The sequence below is a fragment of the Trichechus manatus genome, unplaced genomic scaffold, assembly GCF_000243295.1.
Source record: "Trichechus manatus latirostris isolate Lorelei unplaced genomic scaffold, TriManLat1.0 scaffold00038, whole genome shotgun sequence".
Classification (NCBI taxonomy): domain Eukaryota; kingdom Metazoa; phylum Chordata; class Mammalia; order Sirenia; family Trichechidae; genus Trichechus; species Trichechus manatus.
The window spans coordinates 17,242,472-17,267,708 of record NW_004443974.1 but is presented as its reverse complement, the minus strand read 5'-3'; the positions used below and the strand labels follow the sequence as shown (position 1 = coordinate 17,267,708).

At 47.9% G+C, this 25,237-nt stretch overlaps 2 protein-coding genes across 3 annotated transcripts in view; one reads left to right on the top strand and one right to left on the bottom strand.

Moving 5' to 3' along the window:
- Positions 1–7: 7 nt before the first annotated feature.
- Positions 8–12,189, bottom strand: SPACA9 (sperm acrosome associated 9). Of its 2 annotated transcripts, none has more exons than XM_023730638.1 (4): positions 12,081–12,189; positions 6,602–6,784; positions 2,767–2,969; positions 8–1,333 (listed from the first exon to the last, which is right to left on the bottom strand). In XM_023730638.1, the coding sequence occupies exons 2-4, from the start codon at positions 6,743–6,745 to the stop codon at positions 1,000–1,002; spliced, it is 681 nt and encodes a 226-aa protein (XP_023586406.1). In that variant the 5' UTR covers positions 6,746–6,784; positions 12,081–12,189; the 3' UTR covers positions 8–999. The 2 variants fall into 2 exon arrangements, with proteins under 2 accessions (XP_023586406.1, XP_023586407.1); XM_023730639.1 differs by having other exon boundaries at positions 11,994–12,113.
- Positions 12,190–12,945: 756 nt separating this feature from the next.
- Positions 12,946–25,237, top strand: part of AK8 (adenylate kinase 8) — a 170,444-nt gene continuing 158,152 nt past the window's right edge. Inside the window, exons 1-3 of the mRNA XM_004375786.1 lie at positions 12,946–13,029; positions 15,753–15,837; positions 22,812–22,861. Coding sequence (XP_004375843.1) covers positions 12,946–13,029; positions 15,753–15,837; positions 22,812–22,861 — 219 coding nt within the window. The remainder of the gene's footprint in view (positions 13,030–15,752; positions 15,838–22,811; positions 22,862–25,237) is intronic.

The window sequence follows — 25,237 nt, the reverse complement described above, 5'->3', positions numbered from 1 at the left end:
GCGGCAATGGGTTTGGTTTTGTTTAGGTTTTTATATCTGTCTATAGCAGTGTCTCTCTTTGCTGGTGGTTTTGCTTGTGTGGCTATAGCCTGATGGCCTCTGATGTCTTAGGATAAATGTAGGTTTTCTTTAAGGGATAAATCCCAGGAAATCAAGCTAGGCAGAGAGGTGGTAGAACACTTTATTCTTGACTGTCTCCCCCCGAGGAAGAAAGAATACAGAAGCTAAGTCGTCCCCTGTGAAGGGAAAAACCAACAGTCAGACAGCACTTCTGGCAAGCTCTGCAGCTAGTGACACATTTTACAATGTTTGGGCCTCAATTACGTTGGGATAACCAGGTAATCGTCTTCGCACAAGAGCCACAAACTCAGAATTCTTCTGACTTCTATCATACATCTCCTTCTCATAAGTAAAGGAGAGGGAAAGGTGGGTTTATTCCCCTTGTGGCTTTGGTCCAGAGACCCAAACATACTTAGGAAGTTCAACATGCCAATCCTCACAACAACCCTGTGAGGTGGGAGCACCCCTGTTTTGCTGAGAGAGGCTGTGTGTTGCCAGAGTGGTCGCATGGTAGGAGACAGAAGCCTTGCAGTCTCCTCCAGCCTGACCACTCAAGGTGGACAACTGGAGCCCACAACCTGGGTAGGCCTGGCAGAGGGCAGGGCAGCGGCTCAGAGAGGACCTGGGTGGGGCAGGTCCCTGCCCTTCCTCTTCGCCAGCCTTCCTCGGACACCCTCTACCAACAACACACGGTTCTGGCAACTTGTGTGAGTGGGATCCTCTTCCATCAGCACAGAGCCTGACACTTAGAGGCAAGGAAAAGTTAAAAGCAAGTTAAAGCAAGAGAGGGAGAGAGATTCTCAATAATATATTTGCCAGCCCCTCTTGGGGTTAATAATGTGGCAGGGACTATAGTACCAGTGAAAATGGATCAACCATTGGAAACCAAATTAAATAACAAAGCTCCCCCACCATACCCAAGAGGTCACTGGCTTTGATTTACAGTTTCCCACCAGGTGGTCTCCAGGAAGGTTTTAAACATGCTTTGTCTTTCACACTAGATTTGAGGCTGGTTTTTGGAAGTTTCCTATGTTTGTTTGTTTTTAACGGAGTCTGGGTGTCTGTGGTCTGGTGAGGACAGGTGGCTCCCATGCTGCATTTGGTGCTTGCCGGGGGGACACTCACGTGCTGCAGCACTTTGCGTGGCAGCTTCTCTGAGTGGGCGATCCATTCTTTCATTAAGTCTAAGACTATAGGGATAAGACTGACCACGCCTCCGTAGTGGTTCCTGGCCTCATCGCAGCTGAGGTGGTTCACCACATCGTGAGGATATCTGCAGCACAGTAAGAGAGGACCAGATGAGCACGCGACTCCAGGGACTTGCTACCGAGTGTAAAGCAACTTACAGACTTTAGGCACGGGCTTCTGGTCCTGACTGCACATCAGAATCACCTTGGGAGGTTTTAAAACTCTGCACACCATGCTGAGGCTCTCTATTCCCGAGGATTCTAGTGCAGTAGGTTCAGGGGCCAAGAGCCCAGGTAATTATGGTATGAAAAGCAGAAGCTGACAACCACTGACCTGGGGTTTTTAGAAGCCTGGATTAGGGGCTGTTGAAACCTGCTGTGATCCTTTCTAAGTATGCTGTGTAATCCCTTTGATGTTTCCTACCCTGGCATCTAAAGAGCTTCCTTGAGAATTGGTACATTGTGTTGTGGGTTTCACAGGTGTCAACTGGGGAACCTACAGAGGCTGATGCCCATGGGATGTGGGCTCCAGAAGTGCATATTCTGCTTGCGGTCATTCGTTTGACACAGTAAGGCCAGAGCATCTAACTGCTGGTCTTTCCAAGATGCCCCAGGGAGCCCTATCCTGGTCTGTCCAATCCCAATGATCCCTGGCATCCTGCACAATGCCTGGCACACGGGTGCTTGGGAAAAATTGGAATGGCAGTTTGCTGGGGCTAATGAAAGACTCAAACTGATGTGAGGACATTAAAAAAACATTGAAATTATGAGCACTTTGGGTAGATGGGCAGGATATGGGGATTCCATCTCCCAAATATCTTAGGAAAATGGGTCTATAAGGACAAGGTCAGCAGGCTGACACATGGGTAGGCTGCTTCCTGTCCACTGTCCACAGTGGTTCTAGACTTAGAGCTCACAAGTTTAAAAGATTAAAACAAAAAAATCAGGTAACTGACTTAGGATTGCCAGTTTTTCATTTTGCCAAGAAGGTGTATTACCAAAAGTCTGCATAACTTGAATGGTAGTTATTTCCTAAAAGAAAGGTCATTTCAACACTAAAGAGGAAGGACAGACAGAATCTGTTCTACCTTCACGGACACTGTCTTTTTCTTTCTCACTTCTTTGCCCATCAGTGAGGATCTTTGTGGGTTTCTGGGAACAACTGTTCTGGAACCCCTTTTCCCTTTGCCTGGTGCCAACTTCTGTGAGACACTGTGTGTCCTGTCACATCTACAGCCTCAGAATCCTTCATATCCTTAAATCAAATGTTTGGTTGAGCCAGAGTCATCCCAATAAATTAATAGGGGCTAGGATTTCCCATGTAGGGAAAATGGGAACATTAGCAACCTGCTCCCCAGCAACAGAGGAGAGAATCAGTTCAGACTATGCTGTCATCTGAACCCCTAAAAGCCTGCTCCTTCCTCCAGGACCCCGTTGTCTCCTACCTGCATCCCCCCTCACCCCCACCACCACCACCTACACATGCTGGAGCCCCAATAGCAGGACCAGAGGGACTTACTTGGCTCTGAGGCTGCTTAAGTCACTGCTTTGGCTAACAAGGGTTTTGCATTTTTCTAGGAGGCTGTCGGTGACTGGGGTGCCCGAGTGCAGAGCTTCGAAGTGCTGGCAGAGCTTGTTCAGCTCTGTACAGATGTCCAGGAACATGAGCAGAATCCGCCGGTCCGTGGAGTTGTTGCAGTAGTGCTCCATGTAGCTCTGCACCTGCAAAGGCACATGATGTGAGCGGGGGCAGCGCCCACAGGGTCCCCGTTCCTTTATGGGCAAACACCCAGGAGCACCCCCCCATACCCTCCCACACTCACAGATTCACGGCATGACCCGATATGCTCTGGGAGAGATGCTGGTCACATTCAAGCATTGTAACGTACAGCTAACATCATCAAGTGTCCTAGGCACTATGCGAAATGCTTTACAGGACTGCTCTCCCTTAATCCTCACCTAAACTCTTATGTGCTGGGCACCTTTTTTATTTTCATTTTAAAAGATGAATAACCTGAGGCTCAGGTGAAAAACCTGCCCAGTGGAGCCCTGGTGGCACCGTGGTTAAGAGCTCAGGCTGCTAACCGAAAGGTCGGCAGTTGGAATCCACCAGCCACTCCTTGGAAACCCTGTGGGGCAGTTCTACTCTGTCCTATAGGGTCACTAGGAGTCGGAATCGACTCGACAGCACACAACAACAACAACAACAACAGGGTACCACAGTGAGTGGCTGTGCTGGATTTCAACCCCTGGCTCTGGCTCAGAGCTCTTAGTCCTCACCAGTCCCCATGCCACCTAAGCTGACAACTAAAGCAAAAGGGGGCTGGTCCCTAGGCTTTTCAACATAGACCCACTCAGAGGACCCACTTTTTTTTCTTTTAGTCTTTATTCAGTGTATTTTTTAGAAATAATCCTAAATTATAACTTTCTTTTTTTTTTAAATTTTATTGTACTTTAAGTGAAAGTTTACAATTCAAGTTAGTCTCTTATACAAAAATTTATACATACATTGTTGTGACCCTAATTGCTCTCCCTATACTGTAACAGCACATTCCTCCTTTCCACCCCTGATTTCCCATGTTCAGAGGGCCCACTTTGAGAACTACTGGGTTGTGCCACCAGACTTAGGAGGAAAGAGAAGGAACTAGAATCCACTGGGGCTTAGCTGTACTGGGTTTCCAAGGTAGACAAAGGAAGGACAAAGGAGAGAAATGATTATCCATCTGGGAAAAATAAAATTTGATTTCTCCTTCACACCACAGACAAAAATCTATTCTAGAAGGATCAAGAGCTCTTAAATATCAAAATAAAACTTTAAAACTCTCATGTGACTATTTCTGAGATGTTGCAGTTGGGAAACCTTTCTTACGTCATAAAAGGAGCTAACTGAGACTATTGATAGGTCTGTTATACTTTCAACTCTTTTCCTCGAAATGGAGCTGGGGATCCTTCCTGGATTGGGCTGTGTCCAGAATTACCTGGGATCCCACAATGACTTTGTATATGAGGTCGGACAAGGGTGCGAGGCCTGACTTTGTGCTGGGGAGGAAATGGCTATGGTCCTGGCAGGATTAACCATTTCACAGTCAAATATTTCTCCTATTCTCCATGATCTGATGGAAGGCGAGGTGTTACCTGCCTCCTCCAGCACCTAAAAAGTCCTAAGTCTAAACCAGGGTTTTCCTGCTGCAACCAGTTGCCTTTTTGTTATTAAGAAATAACTTTCCCAAATGGTCTGAAGAGGTTCCTTCCCAAGTATTGCCAGGCACACAGTGGCTCTGTAAGCAGGAAGAGGGCTTTTGACATCCATTGAGCATCTCATACACACCACTGGCAAGTGCATGGGGACCTGCAGGGGCCAGTGGGAGGACTCCGCACCACAGTGTAACCACAACAGGGCAGCAGAGGCTTGTGGCTACCTGGTGTGTATGCAGGTAACCGCTGGCTACCTGAGCCAGCTGACCTCTCAGGGAGGGGAAGGTGAGGGCTGAGAGTCAACACTTCAGAGCGAGAGTCAACCAAAGCCTTTTGAAGCTAAGGCAAGAAGACCACTCCCTTCTGTGACGGAGGGGGCTGGAGTCACACAGCACTGATGGAGATTCTGAGGGGGCTGGGATTGGGGAGATGGGATCTCAAGTGCTCCTTCCTCACCACTGTTGGGTGCCCTTGGAAGTCTGAGCTTCTGGGGATCCTAAAAAGGATTTAGCAAATTTACTTGCAAATTGAGGGTGGGAGAAGGGGTGTGTGTGTGTGTGTGTGTGTGTTAGGGGAGAGAGGGAGAGACAGAATGCACAAATGTGGCTAAATGTTAAAAAACTCGCGCATCTAGGTTAGGATTACGTGGGTGTTTGTTGTACTATCCTTTCAACTTTTCTCTACATTTAATATTTTAAGGATGCTGCTGGCAGGGCTGTCTCCTTCCCCGCACCCCCGCTGGTTCTCTGCAGCCCTGTGTGGGTTTCTCCTAAGTGGTTCTGAGCACTATCCTCCCATCATCCCCTCTCACCCCTTTGAACAGTTATCCTGACAAGCAGACTCCTCTGCAGGCAGGAGTCTTTTCAGTCTGAGGATTGGCTTATGTGTGTGTTCCTAACTGCACTGTGGCTCGAGCCTGTCACCAGTAACTGGGAGGCTTGTTCAGTCCCCCAGAGCAAACTTGGACAGCAGTCTGTCCCCAAAGGGACGTGGGTTAAATAAAATAAGATGCTTGGCATTAGTTTCTCAAATTGCAGTGGAATCTGATGGCAGAGACCCTGTCTTGTCTGGTCACCAATATATCCCCAGTATTTAGCCCAGGACTTGGCACATAACCCTGGACGCTGGTTGAGTGCTTAGTAAGAGCCAGCCCAGGGCTGAGTGTTTCCTGTGGGTGAATTCAGTGAATCTGCATAACAACCTGACGAGGTGTTGGGCTATTATTCTCATTTTACAGATGAAGAAACAGAGGCTTTGAGAGGTGAACTCACTGGCCAAGGTCACAGAGGTAGCGTATGGTAGAGCCAGGATTTAAAACCTGGCAGTCTGACTCTTGAGCCTATGTTTTTAACCGCTATGTTATTCACCCAAATATTTGGTGGGGGGATGAATAAATGAATGAATTATCCCATCAGTCAATATCTGAGTCCTGATTCTGGCATCAGCTTACTCCCCTCTGTTATGGATTGACTTGTGGCCCCGAAAGTTTATACTGAAGTCCTAACCCCTGGTACCTGCGAAGGTGACCTTGTTTGGAAATGGGGTCTTTGAAGATGTTATCAGTTATGTTAACATGAGGTCATACTGGAGAAGACCCATTGCCATTGAGTTGATTCCAACTCATAGCAACCCTATAGTACAGAGTAGAACTGCCCCCATAGGATTTCCAGGGAGCAGCTGGTGGATTCAAACTGCCAATCTTTTGGTTAGCAGCTGAGCTCTTAACCACCGTGCCACCTGGGCTCCATGGGTCCTATTCCCATCTGAGTGGTGTCCTTATAAAATAGAAGAGACACAGAGAGACAGAGGGAAAACAGCCACGTTATTAGGAAGTCATGCTGCAGCCGCAAGCCAAGGAATGCCTGGGGCTACAAGAAGCTGGAAGAGCTAAGAAAGGATATCCCCCTCCAGCTTTTGGGGAGAACATGGCCATACTGAATCCTTGAATTTGGACTACCAGCCTCCAGAACTGTGAGACGATAAATTTTTGTTGTTTAAAGCCACCCATTTAGTAATACTTAGTAACGGCAGCCCCAGGAAACCAGTACAGCCTCTCTAGGCCTCCGATTCTCAGCTTTCAAGCAAGGGGGGTGAGCTCGGATTCTTAGGGTCGGGCAGGTCCCGTGTCCCCCAGCCCCAGCCCGCCTGGGAGGCACCACCTGTCCTATGCTGGAGATGGGCCGGATCTTGTCATGGGCATTTTCTCTGCAGTGCTCCAGAGCAGCGATGAACGTGAACTGCTGCTGCTGGAAGAGCTTGTATGTCTGCTCGATGTTTCGAAGGGATTCTTTCACCTCATTCATTGTCTTCCTCGGGGGTCACTGATGAGAGGGCAGGAATTTCTGGGGAAAGAAAGAGGGAAAAATGAGATCCCAGGGGCCAGTGTGCGATGTAGCTCTGGGGTCAGAGAGGAGGATGACGACAGCCCCTCTCCATGGAGCCCTGTGCTCAGCATCTCCCCACAACCCTGAGGGACAGGTACTGTTTTCACCCCCATTTTGCAGAGAAGGATATGAGGCGTTGGGAAGCCACACCACTTGCTCAAGATCCCACAGGTTATCCACAACAGAGTTGAGCACTGACCCTCATCCATCTACCCTCAGAGGACACGTGTGTGCCATGAAATGTGACTTCCTTTCTTCAGCTGTGGACAAATAGTTTCTCTCTGGGCTCCTCAGTTTCTCCAGATTGGGTATCTACACACACACACACACACACACACACACACGCTCACACACACACACGCTCACACACACACACTCACACGTTCAGGGCAGCCCCCAGCGCCTCCTCATGGTGTCAGCAAAATCTAGGAAAAAGGAATGTGCCACAGGATGTAAAACCAGCAGAATATCGGTTTGGACCAAATTATAAAAAACATCTGTCACTCTGCAACTGGTGGGGAAATCTATTCTTCTGCAGCGGGCTGAGTGGGCAGAGGGAAGAGTCAGCACTTGGTTGTCTTGTTTCAGATCTGAATCTCCCTGCTCTGTGCTTAGGGCAGGTCAGGGACACTGATCTCAGGTTTGCTGAGTCCCAGGGCAGGGGTTAAGCACCAGTTGACTCACTCATGGCCTCCCATGTTAATTGCAATTAGGGTCCTGAGGAATAGGAATATTAAGGCTGTGGGGAGTACTCTGTGTTCATCCCTTACACACAGTCCCTGGTGGGACTCAGGCCACAATGTGTCTTGCACCCCCACTGTGAGCAGAGGCGAAGAAAAAGCTGTGGGCTCTGCCCTCCCCAATGGCACAATTTTGTTGAGTGCATGCAAAATGCTCCAGATCATAGATTTATGGAATATTAGAGCTGGAAGGGACCTCAGTAGATCAACTCCCTTTAACTTCCGGGGGGAAACTGAGGCCCAGAGAGGACTTGTCCAGGGTGTCACAGCGAGTTTGTGCTGGAGACACCCTAGCTCCCAGGTTTCCTGACATCTAGACCAGCGTCCTCACTACTGCCACATCGGGTCGCCCCTCCACCAACAAAAGATCCCAGCACAAAAGGAGTCCTGTTTTGAATGTGCCGGCCTGTGCCGTGTGAGCAGTCCAAGTGGGAAGGGGGAAGGGGCCAGAATACTTGGCAAGGTCAGGGGTGGGGAAGGACACAGTCCAAGTTTCCAGGCAGGTCCCAGGTGGAAAGGATTGAGAACAGGATAGAGCCAGAGTCATTTCTTTCTGCTGTGTCTCCCTCAGCATCCTGAGCCCTGAGCAGGGCTGGAGCCAGAGTGGCGGTCTCTATGGCAAGAGGGATGGCATCAGAGGTATGAAAGGAAATGCAAGAACAGACCAGAAAATGGCCTCCACCAAATGACAGAAGCAGTAAATCAGAGAACTTGGGGAGGGCTGGGACGAGGCCCTTTAGCGATTTGGAGGCGAGCCCGTGAAGCCACAGCCACAGCTGGGAGCCAAATCGCAGCATGGTTGTCATAAAGGAGCTGCACAAGGAGGGACCCTGACGATCGCACCCATAAACCCGAGTGGGTCTACTACAAATACAACGGGGCCAGCTTCAGCAGCAGTGGCCTGAGGCCGCTCTTGGGAGCCATAGCGCCTATGTTTGCCAGCAGATGCAGGGCAGCTGGAGCTCCACTGTGAGCGAGTCCTGGGCGAGGCAGGGTAGCAGCCTCCTTCCAGCTCAACCTCCTCGGCACTCAGCTCCCCACCTGAAGTGGGCAAGTGGGGTAAGGGGAGCCTGGGCTGTGGTGGAGGGGTTGGGGTAGGGGCCCACTGCATATGGAGCAGCTGCTATGCCCATGGCTGGGCCCCCTCTTTCCATGGGGGCAGAAAGGGAGCAGTGGTTTTCTGTTGTGTCTCCCACAGTGTCAGGCTTACCAGAGCCCAGCCTCCCTCACAAAATGTAAGAGGGCACCAAAAAAAACAAAAAAAAAAACAAAACTCCTCAGCAATCAAGACAAATAATATTTTAATGCAATATTAAAAAAAAAAAATCCACTAAGAACAAAATAGAATTTTAAAAGACAGGATGGGTTACAGCGCTGTGCTGAGCCATATTAGAGCCTGAGGCAAAAGGAAAAATCAATAATACTGATCCTGTCTATTTAAAATTTTGGTATTTTATTCATCATAGGTTTTCTGGCATTAATTTTTATTTCTAAAAAATGCTGCATTAAACTATGATTTATTTTGATTACTGAGTTTTTTGGCACCTCCCTAAATCGTGCACCTGAGGTGAGTGCCTCACTCACCTCACCCTAGTTTACCAACTACCCAGGAGTTGAAGACCTAGAAGACTCAGAGAAAGGCACACAGGTGGGCTTCCAGGAAGAAGTGTGCTTTGTAGCCTGGCCTTTTCACCACAATGTTCAGAACTGCGGTTGTTGGTGGTGGCTAAGAAGTCTGGAGTCTGAACCTCAGTGTGCTAACATGCTGTACCCCATACCTGTACCAATTCCGACTCATAGCAAGCCTGTAGGACAGAGTAGAACTGCCCCATAGAGTTTCCAAGGCTGTAATCTTTATGAAAGCAGACTGCCGCCATCTTTCTCCCATGGAGCGAATGGTGGGTTTGAACTGCTGACCTTTCGGTTAGCAGCCAAGCGCTTAACCACTGGTACGGAGGTAATAATAGCATCAGCCCCCTAGCCTTGGGGTGAGCATTACATGAGACGACAGGTGTTAAGGAGTGTACTGGTAAGCTTGGAATGTGGTAATGTCCAGTAGTTGAAGCAATTAAAGCTACTGTGGCTAAACTGTGTAGGCAGTGATGGGGGGGATGCCACATGGTGGTGTGCGGGGTGTGGGAATATTGTGAGCAGATGCAGAAGAGGACAGTGGACACGGTCAGGCCAAGGGGTCCCAAGTGTCAGGCTAAGCCATTGGAAGAACGATCAAAGGCTTCTAAGCCAAGGGGATGGAAAACACTTCATGTATTCATTCACTTGTTCATTCATTCATCCTACAGTGCCTATCATGTGCCAGATACTACCTAAGGTGTTGGGAGTAGACAGCACTGAACAAAATAGACAAGATTCCCTTCCCTGGAGGAACTCATCTTTCAGAGTGGGAGGCAGACAGTAAGGATAAATGGAATATATAGTCAGTTAGATAAGGGCACTTCTAAAGTGAAAAATAACACAGGGAAGCCAGCTGGGAATGTCAGGACTGAAGGGCAGGGAGGCTACATTTGCAGAAGGCAGGTTGGGTGTGGTGCAGGGTGAAACAGCATTGTGCTCCAGCCCTCAGTGAGGTGCTGGACTGATGGAGAGTGGCTTGCCCCACCCCCCAATAACAGCAGGTCACTTGGATAGGGCACTTACTTGGTGCCAGGCCCCCTACGTAAATGCTGGGCATGCATCATCTCAAGCCCTTGCCACAGCCCTATGAAGTGGGTACCACCATCATCCCCACATGGCAGATGAGGAAACTGAAGTCATACACCTAGGAAGTAGGTGAGCCATGGTCCTTAGAGACAAACACGCCAGACATGAGATTAACTGTTGCTGGGGTGGGAGAGGGGTAGATACCAAGGGCCTGGAAAGTTGCCCAACCTCTCCTAGGGTTCATCCACCAGCTGGAGCCCTGAGCCAGACTTTTCCCTGTTCCCATTCCAAAGCAATAAGTACTAGTGTTCAGGGGGCTGCCCTTGTGTGCCTAGGTCCTTGCAACCCTTTTGGGATTTCCCGGGGCTGCCAAGTTCTCCAGGGATGCAGCCTTGGCTGGTGGCCCCAAGAGCCCGAGAGCAAAACTGATTTGGTTCTTGATCCTAGCAACCTGTGACATGCACACCACGAATGTCATGAAAGGAGCTGTAATAAGCTATCCAAAGTGATTGTGCCTTGAACGAGAGTCACTGCAGCCAAATTAGTAAGGATGAAAGGCATGGAGTGCAGGCACTTCTCTGTCTGGGGGAAGAGATAGGAAAAAGTGATTACCCAATAGGTTTTAGGCTTTAATTGATTTGTATTTTTCCAGGCTGCTAAAGAAGATTAAATCATGGTATGAAAAGCGCCTAGGGCTTAAAATAAATGAGGAGAAAGGCAAGTCATTTCAGAAATGTCCAGGAAGCAAACTGAACCTCTCCAGTGCAAATTGCAGGCTTCGTTGTTGTGTTCTTTGTTCACGGGGAGGCAGCTTCCTTTTTTTCCCCCGTCTGTCTTTGCAGTTAGGTCTGACAAGCCTACCAAGGTATGCACACTTTGAGGAAGTAGTTTGTGAATAGAGCAGCAGAACTGCAGCCATTTGCTGTCGGAGGGAACGTCTCTGGGCTGGTGGAAAAGGCTTTGGCCTGGGAGTCAGGACATTTAGTTCTAGCCCTGGCTCTGCCCTTGACCTAATTAATGGGTGACCCTGGCCAAGATTTTTCCCCTCTCTGGGCATCAGTTCATTCATCTGTAAAATAAGGATGTTGGATTAGAGACTTAACAAGGGACCTTCTGATCCTAATGTTCCATGAGCAACAACTGGTGAGGAAAGAGGCCCAGAAAGGGGAAATGTCTTGCCCAAAGTCACCCAGCCAACTAATCCTTTTCACTTCTCTGATCCTCCAAGTTTCTGTCTTGTAAAATGGATATAAAAGTACCTGTTTCACAGGGCTGTTGCAAAGATTAAATGAGATAAAGTTACACTAGTCCTCATGTATTGTACGCTTACTACATACCAGTTACTGTCTAATACTTCAGATGCATTGGCTCATGGAATCCTTCAATAAATCCCCATTTCACAAGAGAGGGAAGTAAGGCCAGAGCAATTAAGTAGTTTGCCAAACTCACACAGCTAGGAAGAGGTGGAGCCAGGATTTGAACTAGGGGTTGTCTACTGTCTAAGGACTATACTATATTCCCTCTCTATAATGTACAGTTTTGTTGAGAACCTGGCGCAAGAGCTCAACAAATGGTATTTCCTACTATTACTGGCAACAGACAAGACCTAGAGTTCCCAGTTCGGTGCACACCCAATACCAGGCTACCCTCGTCCCACTGGAAATTAGCATGACTAGCAGAGCTCTTTCCTCCCACCGCGCCCCACCCCGTCCCCGTCTAGGGGCAGCAGCGGCACTCCCTACCCCTCCCCATCCTCCCTCACCCCTCACCTTTCTCTCCCCTACCTCCCAACGCCGGAATCGGGTAAAGGAGTGGTCCCGGGCCGCTCTGCCCCAAGAACCCCAGCGCGCTTTAACCTTGCTCGTCCTACAGCAGCCTTCGCCTCACAGAGCGTCCAGAAGCTGGAGTGACTGCGCGGGTGTCTGAGGCCCCAGAGGGGCGGAGATGCCCTTCCCCGGGCTTGGGAGGTGGGGGCGGGGTGGGGTAGGGTGGGGAGGTCGGGGTAGAAGGGGTGGGGCCGCAGACCGGATTGTTACTGCTGGTGACATGGCAATTGGGTCACATGGCAGCCCTGCCCCACCCTGGGGGGCCAGTGGTGAGGTCACCTGGGGCTCAGCTGCCGGAGGCTCCGCCTAGGGTTTCCTGCGGGAACTTTGGCCCTCCGGCCTGCCCCATGGATGCACTCCCTCTTCAAAAGCCCTTACCCACATCTGATACAGCGCCTACATTTTACAGATGGGGAAACTGAGGTTCAGAGAGCAGAGCCAAGGTTCGCACAGGAGGCTTCTAATGCTTAGGCGGGTCGCCTGGCGGAACCGGAAGCAGGATCCGCCTCCTGCCCCCTTGGTTGGGGGTGCTGGTGGTGCTGACTTGCCCCTCTGAGGTGTTGTCGGGTGTCAGCATAGGGTTGAACCCTACGAGGGAGCACCTGTGATCCTAAAATGCCGCAGCTGGAAGTGACCTAAGTGTGGCCCCCGCTAAGATGCACAGTTAGAACACAGAGGCCAGGAGAAGGAAAAGAACTTCCCCAAGGCCGCCGAGCGCGTTTGTGGAGGAGTTCGGGGTGAGGGCAGCGGCAAGCCCAAGGATAGGGATTGCAACCGGGTAGGGCGCACAGAGCCTCAAGAGCGTGGCCAGCGGCGCGTGGTGATGACGCGCGGCCCCGGCGCGGCGGCCTTAGCGACGGCGGTTACTAGGAGCGGAGCGCGTTGCATCGGCGACATGGATGCGACCTCGGCCCCGCACTATATCCCCCCGGAAATGCCCGAGTACGGGGAGGCGAACCATATCTTCGAGATGATGCAGGTGACCTGGGCAGCCCTGCCCTGTCGCGACACAAAGGTGGCAGCTGGGGGAACCTTTATTGCGATATCAGGGTGCGCGGTGGCGCTCTCACAGCCGGGGACCAAGTTGCGCGCCCTCGTTTGTTAGCTACCTGGGCAGCCCAACTTGGGGTGTCTGAATCCTGTATCGCCATGACCCCGTGTTGTCCTTCAATATGAAGATACTTCCTCCCCCTACCTGAGTTCGCCTCTTTGGGTTCCAAGAAGAAAGAAAGTAGGCAGGCCCTCCTGGCTAGGATTTGGACCTGGCTCTGCCATTATCTAGCTTTATGTTCTGGAACAACTTCCTCTCTTCTCTGGTCCTCAGTTTCCTCATCTGTGAAATGAGAGGTTGCAAGAGGTCTCCCAGGGCTCATCCAGCGCTGACAATTGGGAGGCCGTCTATAGTGCTGGGAGCCCCAGCACAGGCTTCTGAGCCAGAGTTGTCCCAGTTTAAGGTGGCTACCTCCTGGGACGAAAGTCCTGTGGTTTGGACAGCAGCATTTCCCACCTTGCTCCTCTCCTTAGGGCCAGGAATTTGGGGCCACTCCAAAGCTCTCATCCTGGGTTTCAGTCCTGACTGGGCTCCCAGGTCACTGTGTGACTTGACGCAAAGCCTCTGTCCCAGTATCCCTTCATACACCCAGTGGAAGTCAAAACTCTGAGGATCTGGACAGGAAGAACTCTTAGCCACCCAAAGGTTCTGAGGGCCAAAGGGAAGCTGGAGCCCAGTTTCCAGAACATTTGTCTACTTTGCTGGGTACACCCTCTCCCCAGAGGCACAACTGTGGTGAGACTTGTGGTCATTTGAGCCTCAAGCCTCTGACCTGGACACACGAGACCAGAGCTCAGACTAAGAAACCCGAGTCTGTTTCTCTCTAGCAAGCATATACTTCCTTTGGAAAGTATTAACAGATAGAAGTAGAGAGAGATTCCTAAAGTTGTTTGGGTGGCCAGTCATAAGTAAAGAAAATGGCCAGCTGAGTGAATTAGAAGTTGGTGGTGGTGGTGGTGGTGGGAGCTGCTGGGGTCCTGTGGTCTATTTTGGAGAACCTGGTGTGTCTTTCATAGCAATCCTTGAGTGGGAAGGAGCTCGCCCAAGAAAGCTTTTAGTCCACTGTTTCCACTCTTTATTACTTGTGTACTCCCTTCATGGTTATTACCATTTTCATTTTTTTTAACACTTTATTTTAAAATAATTTTAGACTCACAGGAAGTCACAAAACAGAGTTCTGGTGTAGTCTTCATCCAGCCTCCCCCAATGATAACATCTTATACAACTGTAGTACTTGTCAAAACCAGAACATTGACATGCTTACAAAACTATTAACTAGACTATAGGCCTTATCTGAATTTTATCAGATTTTACATTCACTCATTTTTTTGATCTGTGTACAGTTCTATGAAATTTTGTCACATGTATAGATTCATATAACCACATTTCATTTTTTTCTAAATTGTTCCTTTAAATAAGCTCATTTGTAAAAAATTAAATAATTCTTTCTACCTCATCCTAAGCAACGTCCTTGAAGGTTTGTTGTACTACTTATTTTTCTAATATCATTAAAAGAAATATACAGCTATTTAAAATGAAATTAAAGGTATTCATTTGTGAACCATTTAAAATCATCTCGTACCATCTCACCAGTGGTACACAAGAACTGATTGAGTCCAACCTTGTCGTTTAACAGCTGGGGAAGCTGAGGCCCAGAGAGGGGAAGGACTTGCTGGTAATGTTCAGAACGGGGCTTGAGCCAGGACTTCTTGCAGTTCAATGCCCTTTTCACTGTCCACACTCACTCTGCCCTAAAAGGGCTAAAGCCCCTCCCTGCTTATTCCTAGAGCAGAAGGATGCTCCTTATTGTACCAGCCCAGCTCCTTCCAGTTCCAACAGTTCATTTCTGTGCTGTTTGTTCTGGAACTCTGGAACTTGCTTTCCTTTGATATGAATGCTGAATTGGATTAAATGGCCAGAATATCCCAGGACTAGTTAGATATTTGGCTGATAAATATTCTCTCCAGCTCTGGTGGGACACAGGTAGCAGTGATGGCCATGCCTCCCAGCAAACATCTGCATGGGCCACCTAGGCTGGGGTGCTAGAGGGCTCAGGCAGACAGTAAGGCCCACAGAACCCACGGCCTGGTGGGGGCGACAGTGGTTGGGGAAGCAAGGACAAGTAACAAGGGGCATGCACAGGACCTGCGGGAGCTTAGAAAAGGGCATTTATCTAATGCACACGATCAGGAAGGTGTGTTTCCATTGAGACCTAAGGACTGAATAGAAGTTAGCCAGGAGAAGAATGAGGAAGAAGCGTTCTAAGCTGAGGGAACAGCATTGCTAAGGTTCTGAGGTGGTAATGAGCACAGTGTATCAGGAAAACCCAGGAAGGCTTGTTTGGATGCACAGAAGGATCTAGGGGCAAAGGTCCTGGGGCTGCCTACTGTTCTGAGTCAGGGCGTGGTCACTCAAGCTCTGCCTCTCTCCAGGTGCCTCCCAGCAACACTCAAATAGCCCCCTTCATGCTTCTGCTCATGGGGACCCAAGCAGATGCCAGCAGGGCGGGGGCTGGGTTCTAGTTTGATGGAGTGTAATGGGAAGATCAGGCTACATACCTGGTATCCATGGCAGCCAGAATGCTGGGCCCACTGGGGTCCTGGGTGCCCATGCAGGTGTTAACCACCTAGATGTCTGCTCTATGTCTGCAGACCATGCTGGAGCAACTCCTGATCTACCAGCCCAAGGACCCCATCCCGTTCATGATCGACCACTTGCAGCGAGACAGTGATAACGGTGAGCACGCAGTGGGCTGCCTCCTCTGCCTCCTGGGAACCTGGCCCATTCTGGGAAGGCTATGAACTACTCTGTCCTACCTGTGTCTAAAGGGAGGTCAGAACATTGTGGGGAGGGGGTCTGACAACTTGAGGTAGTGGTTAATTTAAAAATGCCTTGATTGCTTTTTGTATACAACTAATAAAAATCCTCTTGCCAAGTTATTAAAATGAAAACCTCAGAGTGGCCCATGAAATCAATTATTAATGTTTTCATGAGTCCCAGCTGGTGTTGCCTGTAGGGTTTAAACTCTAATCATTCCACTTGTCAGGTATAAATTTGGTTTCTGGTCTACCTAGACAGCTGGGCAGCACTTCAGCTTTTCTAATGGACTCATTATTGGCACTCATTAATGAGTTCCAGAGTTTCCCAAATCTCAGCCTGAGTGCAGGTTGGTCAGACCCAAGGCTACAGCATGGAACCAGGGAGGAGGGAGGTGCTGAAGCAAGGCAGGCCTCTCACTCCATTCCATGGTTTGCCAAATAGAGGATCATTCCCGTCCTGCACGAACTGTCGGGGAAAACTGGTGTCTTGGAGCTCTGATGTTTCTTTCATTGGAGCATTAGCTGCTTTGAAGGAGTTACCAGCACACCAGTGATTTAGTGCTTGGCACAGCTGAGAGGGCTGGAGGCTGGAGGTACCTTGTGGTGGATTTTAGAAGGCTTAAGATGAGAAGTGATGCTAAGTACTTGAAAAAAAGAAAAGAAGGAGACTGCAAGCCTGCTGCTACGCCCAGCGTACCTGACCTTTTCAGCGTGCCGTGCGTGCAGGTCCTAGTGCATAATGCAGTCTCAGGCTTGATGTGGAGCAGTAGAGTGAGGGGCTTCTTGGGTCTGGCTGTCACATCATGGTCTAAGCAGTGTGGGTCCAAGAGAGCCCAACAGTGCCTTTCTCGAGCCTCTAGTGAAGCACAAATGTCCGATTCTCTGGGCATTCCTTCATTCAGTTGCCCCAGATAGACTGGGGTAGGCCAAGAGAACGCTCTTCCTGAGCCCTCCAACTTGCCTTCTCCTCAGCGCCCCCCTTTCCAGTGTGATTTACTTTGTTCTGCAGAAACTCTTCTAAAAGGTCCCTGTTCTCTAGTTGGCTATTTTTTCCATGGCGTGGGTAGAAGGTGTTGCCTCCTGATTCACCTGTTCTGCCCGCCCTTCCCTCTTGGCTGGTCCTTTCTGCTGCAGCCACAACTCACCATGTAGGCTTCACTGACTCAGGCTCCATCTGCCAGATGAAGGTGTTTCTGCACCCTCCCCACCCCAACCCTGGGATTATTTGAGCATTTCTGTATATGCTTAACTCTCTTTTACTGCCGTCATCAAATAAAGTACTAGTGAGGTAAACATAAATTAAAAGTAAAGCAAGAGCAAGTAAAAGTAAGAGCAAAGTAAAGTAAAAGTACAGTAGAGTAAAAGCGAAAGTAAATTTAAGGTAAAAGTTAATTGAAAGTAAAAGTAAAGTAAGCAAAGTAAAAGTATAGTAAAGCAAAAGTAAAGTAAGAACAAAGTAAAAGTAAAGTTAAAGCAAAGCAAAGTAAAAGTACAGTAAAGTAAAAATAAAAGTAAAGTAAGAGCAAAGTTAAAGTAAAAGCAAAGTAAACTGAAGTAAATTCATGGAAATGACTCCTTCAGTTCATTGATCTTCAGAATACCCCTATTCAAATGTAAAAAAACAGTGAGAGATCACTCATTTCTCTTGGCCTCAGTTGTCTCATTTGTAGTTCGGGCTTGTTTGGCTCAATAAGACAGAGGAGATGAGGCTCTTGGCCCAGGCAGCGGGAAAGATGCCATAACCTGCTCGGCTCAAGGTGATTAGGTGTTGAGTTTCAGTTTGTGAAAAGCTTAATAAGATTTTTCTAAACTGAAAATTGTATTCGACAATAACATAGCCTACTGAATTGTGATAAATTGGGTTGCAATGGGACTTCATACTGTTCATTTGAAAAATCCTACTTAGGGGCGTATGTGCCACCTCTGTGTTCTTGCAACACTAACTTCAAGACTGAGCCAGTCCCCCAGCTGAGAAATCCAAGAACCTGAAATTCAAGGCCTAATTATTTCATTTTCTCTTTGTTTTGATCTTGCTCCTCTGGGCAGATTTGATTTGTTAGTGTCACACTGTCTGCTTTACCAGATTTTAAAAATTCAAATGTTATCTTTCTGTTTTGGATGGAATGTGGCCAATGTCTGCTGGACAGCTGTCTTGGGCTGCTAGGTTTACAACCACCTTGGCCACCTCCTTCCTCCCCTTCACCACCTTCTAATGCCATCTTTGCCATGCCTTGCCATGCATTCATTCATGTGTTTTGTAGTTTTGCAGAAGCTGCTCTCCAGCCTTACTCCTTTCTCCAACATTACTGCTCTCCAGTGTTACACCTGGTCTGTTGGCCTTGAGCAGGGGTAAAGAATCCAGACCCGCTTCGTTTTAACTTCTAGCTAAGAGACAGCCTCCAGTCTGTCCACCTGAATAGCTGGAGTACAGTTCTTTGGCCTGGATGCTGTCTCAGGGAGTAGTCATTGGATCCCAGTAACCACCATTTTGGGGTGTTGACTTGTTTCCCACAGCCCTTGCACCCCATGCCCAGGCCTTGGGGTTTTATGGTTGTTGGAACACATCTGTCCTTTGGCTCAAGTCTCAAATGCTTGAATAAAAAGAAGAGACATTTGTGGTTCTTCCGCGTGCCCAGGCCTTGACTACTAAAGCAAAAACATGGAAGAAGGAGAGAAGGCAGGGAAGAGGACCTTGCTTTTGTGATTTTTCTAGGAATCAGGGAAGCCTAGAAAGAGTTTAGTCTTCTTATGTTATAGAAGAGTATACAGGAGGCTCGGAGAGTGTTTTGAGGCTGTCATTGACTGGGACCATGATCTTTGATGTCCAACATGCATTCTGGTTCACCTGGGCTAGTGCTTCAGATGGCCCTGCCTCCTTCCAACTACACAGATGGCCTGTGTTACCTAGAAGCCAGGGCCTCAGCTCTTCCTCGTACTGGGCATGGGTGTTGGGTGGGCAGGGGTTAACTGTGACACATAGTGATACGGCCAGTGACTAGTGTAGAGGGAGAGAAGACTCCAGACTTACCCTGGTGAACGTGCACGGGGGAGCAAGGGGGGCCACCGGCACAGGAGCTGGCAGCCACTTTGCCATGAGAAAAGCAGATTTAGTACAAAGTGAGCATTTACAGTAGCCCTGGGCAATATTAAAGCAGGCAATGGTGTATATAATGGTATGCTTCGTTTTTTATCAAACGTTTGTCCAAGAAAGCTGTGTATTAGAGCTCCAATACCTAAGGGTTTTCTTGTGAATTTTAAATCATGCTCCTAGTTAAGCCTCAAAAGGATCTGTGGATGGAAGGGTTTTTTGATTTCCTTTGAAGTGGTTTGAAGAAGTTGATTACTCTTGGCAGTCAAGCGGCCTTTGATGACACTGTTTATAAATAATTACTCATGAGCAGGGCTGGAGTTTCAAGGTGTTAGATTTTAAGAAACTGAAATTAATCACATAAATTTGTGTGAGAAATTAGGTGGGGAGAAAGGCCATGGCTGTTCCCCTTTTAAAGTATTTTCATAGATGCGTACAATTTGGGTGCCACTTACAAGAACCTGGAAAGGGAGGGTTTCCCTGCACCTTCAAACCCAGTAACTTTGTCAAGATGAATGTGTGATTTGGGAGTCTGACTCATTCCCCAAACATCCTTGTTCAGATGATGCCTCTTCCATCTTCTTGGTTCCATAGGCTCTGGCCTCTGTTGGTCTGGCCGGTGTTCAGAGGAGTCAGTGTGGTTAGAGGTCCGGAGAGGCAACCGGGTGGTAGACACATGAGCCAGACCAGGGCCCCCCTCTGCTCCTTTACCCTGAGCTTTGGCCAAGCACGTATCCCCCCAGTGGTCCTAGCGAGCCCTATGCTCATTACGTGAGGGCTTTCTACCCCTGACTACCCTCCCTGCTGCTCTGACACTGCCCCACCCCTCAAGCCTTTCGTGGCACCCCAGGTCCAATCTCACCTCATCATTTAGGCCTGACCAAGTGTCCCCAAAGCTACCTCATTTCCACACTTGTCCTGCAGACAGTGTTTTCTACCTGTTGTGGCTTCTCTCATCCAGGTAGTGGGTCCCAGAAAGCCTTGCCCTAGGTAATATGACCAGAGCAGAGAATGGGCCACCCAGCCACTGAATCCCTGCCCTGGCCCCCATTCCAGAAGCTAGAAATGCTTTCCCAGCTCCTGTGACCACCAGGGAATGGTGACCCGAGCTTTACTGGTTAGGTGCACCCAGACTCTGGATTGTGGTCTGGGTAATGTCCTCCCTGGTGGCTGTGCAGGATCTGGTTCCTGGGTTGTAGTGGTGGCATGGCAGGTGGCACCCCGTGGCTCACATATGTGAGCAGTGTTAGAGGCACAGCCACAGAGCCTGGTGCCTTGCGCAGCAGTGCTGTTCTCCCCAGACCAGTGGGTGGTCTTATTTGGAGTATCATTCCTGTAGGGTAGCCTGGCCTGGCTCCCCAGCCTGTTCAGGATTCTGAGCCACACTGACCTTTGAATAAACTCCTTCTCTGTTTGACTCAGCCACAGTTGGTTCCTGGGGCTTGTACCCAAGAACACTGACTGATAGAGGGAGCACTTTGTAAGTAAGTAGTAATGGTAGTGACAACAGTGACAGACACCTGGTGACCACAGAAAGAGGTGGGGATGGCCGAGGAGGAGGCTGCTGCAAGTGTTGCTGTGTGCATGGCTCCTCACTGTTCTGGCTGCTGAAGGGGCCGTAAAGAAGGATGAGACTTGGTTTCTGCCCTCAAGGAGCTTGCTGTCTGGTGGGGACAGCATTACCACAGGCTTCTCAGCAGTGGGACGAAAGAAACTTACCAGGGTGGAAGGTAAGCAACAGCAAGCCACTTAATCACGCACCTCCAGAGAGGAGCTGGAGCAAAAATCTCAGTGAAAGAAGAATAGCGGAAGCCTGGGGTGAGTACTGGGTGGGTTGGAATGAGGAGGACATTCTTGATGAGGAAATGGCAGGTGACAAGGTGGAAATGTGCAGGGAACATCTACAGGAAGAATGCGCAAGTCCAAGACTTCTTAGATTAAGGGATCTCCAGCTAGACCAAGGCTCTGGAGGGCAAAGCTGTAGGGATGACCAGGACATGTCCCAGCCTTCTGTTGAGGTCATGCCCCTGGAGATCCAAGGGGACTTAAAGGGACACAGAAACCTCTGGCCTACTGTTTCCACCATACTGTGGTGGGCAGGAAGCAGCCTAGCCTGAGCCTGATCTGGAGAGAAAAGTGTTTGCAATGGTTTGCTAAGCTGGATATCACAATATTTACCTGATAGTAGCTTAGGCTGGAGGAAATGTCCAAGTGCTGCCTTATCCAGGGTCTTCCTGCCTCTGATGTTTCTTGATTCATGTAGCCACCAACAGCAAAGGCTTTGCGAATAAGCAAGTTACCTACATTTTACATATTAGTGAGGTGGATGAACCAGATTTAGAAATGTGTAGAAATACAGAGAACAACAGGATGTTCTAAAGCAGTTATTTGGGAACACATAAAAATAAAATAAAAGTCAGATGTGTGTCCTCAACCTTTCATGTCCTTGAGGAGAGAGCAGTTCCCTTGCCAGAGACTGGGGGAAAGAGGATGACTGGCTCATTTTCAATTCTCATCTAGCATAATTACCTTACTCACTTGTCACCGGGGACCATGGTCCATCTTGCTTTCCTTAGCACCATCCAGCACAGTGCCAAGCTCAGAAGAGGCCTCAATAAGTGTCTGAAACGAATGAGTGAATTATCTTGAGCTTTTCTTTCAGATTTTCCCTAAAAATGAGAAAGTGCTGTGAACTTGGGCAAAGGTCTATTTAAACACAAGCAGCTTGGCTGGGGGAAGGTGTGCAGACTGTTAATCACTAGCCAAAAGGACACTGTCTAGTTCCTTCTCTGTGTCCACCCCAAAACTAGAAGGACATGCATGTCCCACTTCTTTGCATGGATGAGAAATCCTCCTGGTGGCCTGGCAGAAATGGCTTCTGCATATAGACTTAGAGGCTCAAGTGAGTTTGAATGGACATCTGCTTATCCACTCCCTTGGGTCAAGGGCCGGGCTAAGACTGTCAAAGGGACAGGGCTGGTTTCCCCACCCTCTGCTTCTGTACCCCTCCCTCCCACTGGTAGGGGAGAAAGGTGACATAACCACCGTGACATTCAGCAGGAAGTGTGGACCCGTCGGTCCAGACATCACATCTTGTTTCCTTCATTTTGACCCAAATGCACACACCTTCTGGTGCTATTCTTAGGATGGTGGTCTTTTCTTTTCCAGTCACCAGCACCTACTCGGTCTAGTGGCCACTTTAGGAATTCTGCAGGGCAAGAGCATGCCAGAGCCAGGACTGTAACACTGACGCAAGCTGCCGGTTTTTCCCATTTGCATAGAAATGCCCATATTTAAAAACAAAGACTTTCCTATCTTGGGTTTTATAAATCTGGTCCATACACTCCAGGCTTTTCCCCATTACTTCCCTCTGTAAAATGATGGGAAATACAATTTGCTAAATAAAAAGGCATAAATATAAAAAAAAAGTTTCAAAGTCAATTTACATAAAATACAGCATTATTTGAGAGAGCGTCCCCGAGACAAAGTCCCTGTTTAAAATGCTTTATGGTGTTTGAAATCCCAATTGTTCTTGATATTTATTAGTTTGGCAAACAAGTTACTGTGTCCATGTCCCCTTGGAGATAGAAAAATAAACCATCTCAGTGATCACTTACCTCTCTAAACACAGAGAATATGTTCTATGGTGAGAGCATCTCTGAGCTGCTGGGTTACAAATGGCCATGTCACTCACAGAAAATGAAATCTGGGGAGGAAAGAAATAAATACACGCAGAGTACTGCAGACATGGGAGGCTGCTTTGTCATACCAAGTGGTGACATTCACATTTTTTTATTCCACAGTGCCGAAGATTGTAATATTAGGTCCACCTGCCTCGGGGAAAACAACTATAGTAAGTGTATCATATTAAGTGTTATAATACTGTAATATCTCATTTATCCTACAAAGCTGGAATGAGATACTGCACCTCAGTGAATTTTCAACATAACTGAGCTTTTCTTCTTTTCCTTCTCATTCCTAACTTATTTTCTTATTACAGAAGGTAGCGTGTGTTCATAATAGAAAGCCTAGAAAATACAGAGAAAAGAAACCAAAAAATATAATTCCCCAACCATAAAAACAACTAATAAGTAAGCATTGTTTTAACGTTTTGGGACATATCTTCCAGAGTTTTCTCCATGCCTACATGTACACTGTCTGCACACTCTTCCCCCACGCCCCCCCCCCCCATTCTTGGTTCCTATTTTATTCAAAGGCAGCATTATTTATCCAGTGAGGAGGAGGGATTACATTTAGAGTCAGAAATCTTGGGTCTGCCTCCTGGTTCTGCCTTATGTGTATTTGACAACTTGGACATTTCACTGCGCTTCTTTAAATCTTAATTTCTTTGTCTTTGCAGCAGGAAACCATGTTTCCCTTTCAGGATTGGTGCTGGAATTAAATGAGGAAAAGGTGGTTTTAACAATATTAGTCCCTCTATTCCTCATCCACCCAGCCACCTCCAAACCCATCAGAAATTCAGCCCTGAGTGTACTCTTCATTCGCTCTTTGGGGTAATTTTCTAGAAGTAGAAATACTGGATCAAACAGCATGTGCATTTCAAAAACTCTTAGTATGGAATCCTAAGATCCATTCTTAAAAATTTTAATTATGAAATATGTCAATCAAAAAAATATAGGAAATATAGATACTTATGTGCCCCAAACCCAGATATTACAGAAATTTATCATTTTTCCATTTTGTTTCAATTGTTCTCTCTCTATGTTAAAATATAACTATAAAGATACAGCCAGTACCCTCCTCCCATCCCAACCCACCCTCTTTTTTGTTCTCTCCCTCCCAGGAAGCAACCACTGCCCTGAAGCTGATGTGCTTCATTCCATCTACATTTTTAATCCTTAAGCTTCATTGTTTTAAGTGCCAAAACTTGTTAAAATTTTCATCATCTGAGACGGAACTCTTTCTAACCTTGGCTTTTAAAAGTCTGGCTAATAAGCATCAGTTAACCCTTCCTTGGTGACTAAGTTGTTTCTATGAGCCCTCATCACAGGCCTGTATAATATGGCAGGCTGCTTCCCCTCATTAAATGACACCTTGCTTTATTCTGGAAAGGAGTTAAGATGGCTGATTCTTGCATGAAAGAATCTGCATCTGCTATGCTTTTGGAATTAGTATAGTGTTCTATTTATCTGTCTTCCGTCCATCTCATCCATCTTTCTATCTCTCTGTAGTTTTATTTCTTTCCTCAATATCACGGTGTCAGCTTTCACTCCTTTCTGCAATCAACCCACCTGAATCCAACAACTCGCCTTGTTTTACTGTTAGAAACCAGAGACTCCAGGGCCTGCCAATCATTAGCATTACCCAGCGTGCTTTGAAAATTGTAGGTTCCTGTTATGGATTAAACTGTGTGCCCCCAAAATATGGGTTGTAAATCGTAGCCTCTGTGCCAGTGGTTATAATCCCATTTGGGAATGAGTTGTCTTTGTTATGTGAATGAGGCAGGATTAGTGTAAGGTACATCTTGAGTCAATGTCTTTTGAGATATAAAAGATTAAATAAGCAAGCAGAGATGGGGTAAGTAAAATAGATGCCAGGACACATGGAGATCTCCAAGAAACCAGGAAGCAAAAGCTGAAGAGACAAGGACCTTCCTCCAGAGCCGACAGAGAGAGAAAGCCTTCCCCTAGAGCCCATGCTCTGAATTCAGACTTCTAGCCTTCTAAAATGTGAGAAAATAAATTTCTGTTTGTTAAAGTCATCCACTTGTGGTATTCTGTTACAGCAGCACTAGATAACTAAGACAGTTCTTGAACTCCCTTCCAGAGCTGCTGAATCAGAATCGAGTGGGGTAGAGTCCAGGAAACTAGTTTGAAAATGCTCCCCAGGTGGTTCTGATATTGGGAACTAGAACAATAGACTGCATTTAGACAACAAGCTTGTTGGACCTATGTTTTAAAGAAGAATCAGGTTGCTCAGCGTTAGGGTCTCCTTTTGGTAAAGGGCTTTTCTTTTGTCTTTGGCACATTTGATACTTTGAAACATATCTGGTTCCTTCCTAGTTCTAGCTCTTCTCTGGATCACCGGTAGGGGTTTGCTGGGTAGAATTAATGAAGTGTTCGTGATTCAGAGCACCAGAGACCTTCCTGTTTTCAAGTCCCTACTTGGCTGAGGCAATTGAGTTTGTGCTCCTTGATGAGTCAGCTCTCAGCTGGTGTTTCAGGCACAAACCTTTTGGTGAATTCACTGTCCCTGCTCCCAACTGCTG

Excerpts from the sequence above, each read along its gene's own strand:
- SPACA9 (XM_023730638.1), bottom strand. The coding sequence starts at position 6,745 with ATGAATGAGGTGAAAGAATCCCTTCGAAACATCGAGCAGACATACAAG. Across the intron at positions 2,970-6,601 it reads CCATCTCCAGCATAGGACAG|GTGCAGAGCTACATGGAGCA; the intron begins GTGGTGCCTCCC and ends GTGCCTTTGCAG. Across the intron at positions 1,334-2,766 it reads TTAAGCAGCCTCAGAGCCAA|ATATCCTCACGATGTGGTGA; the intron begins GTAAGTCCCTCT and ends ACTGTGCTGCAG.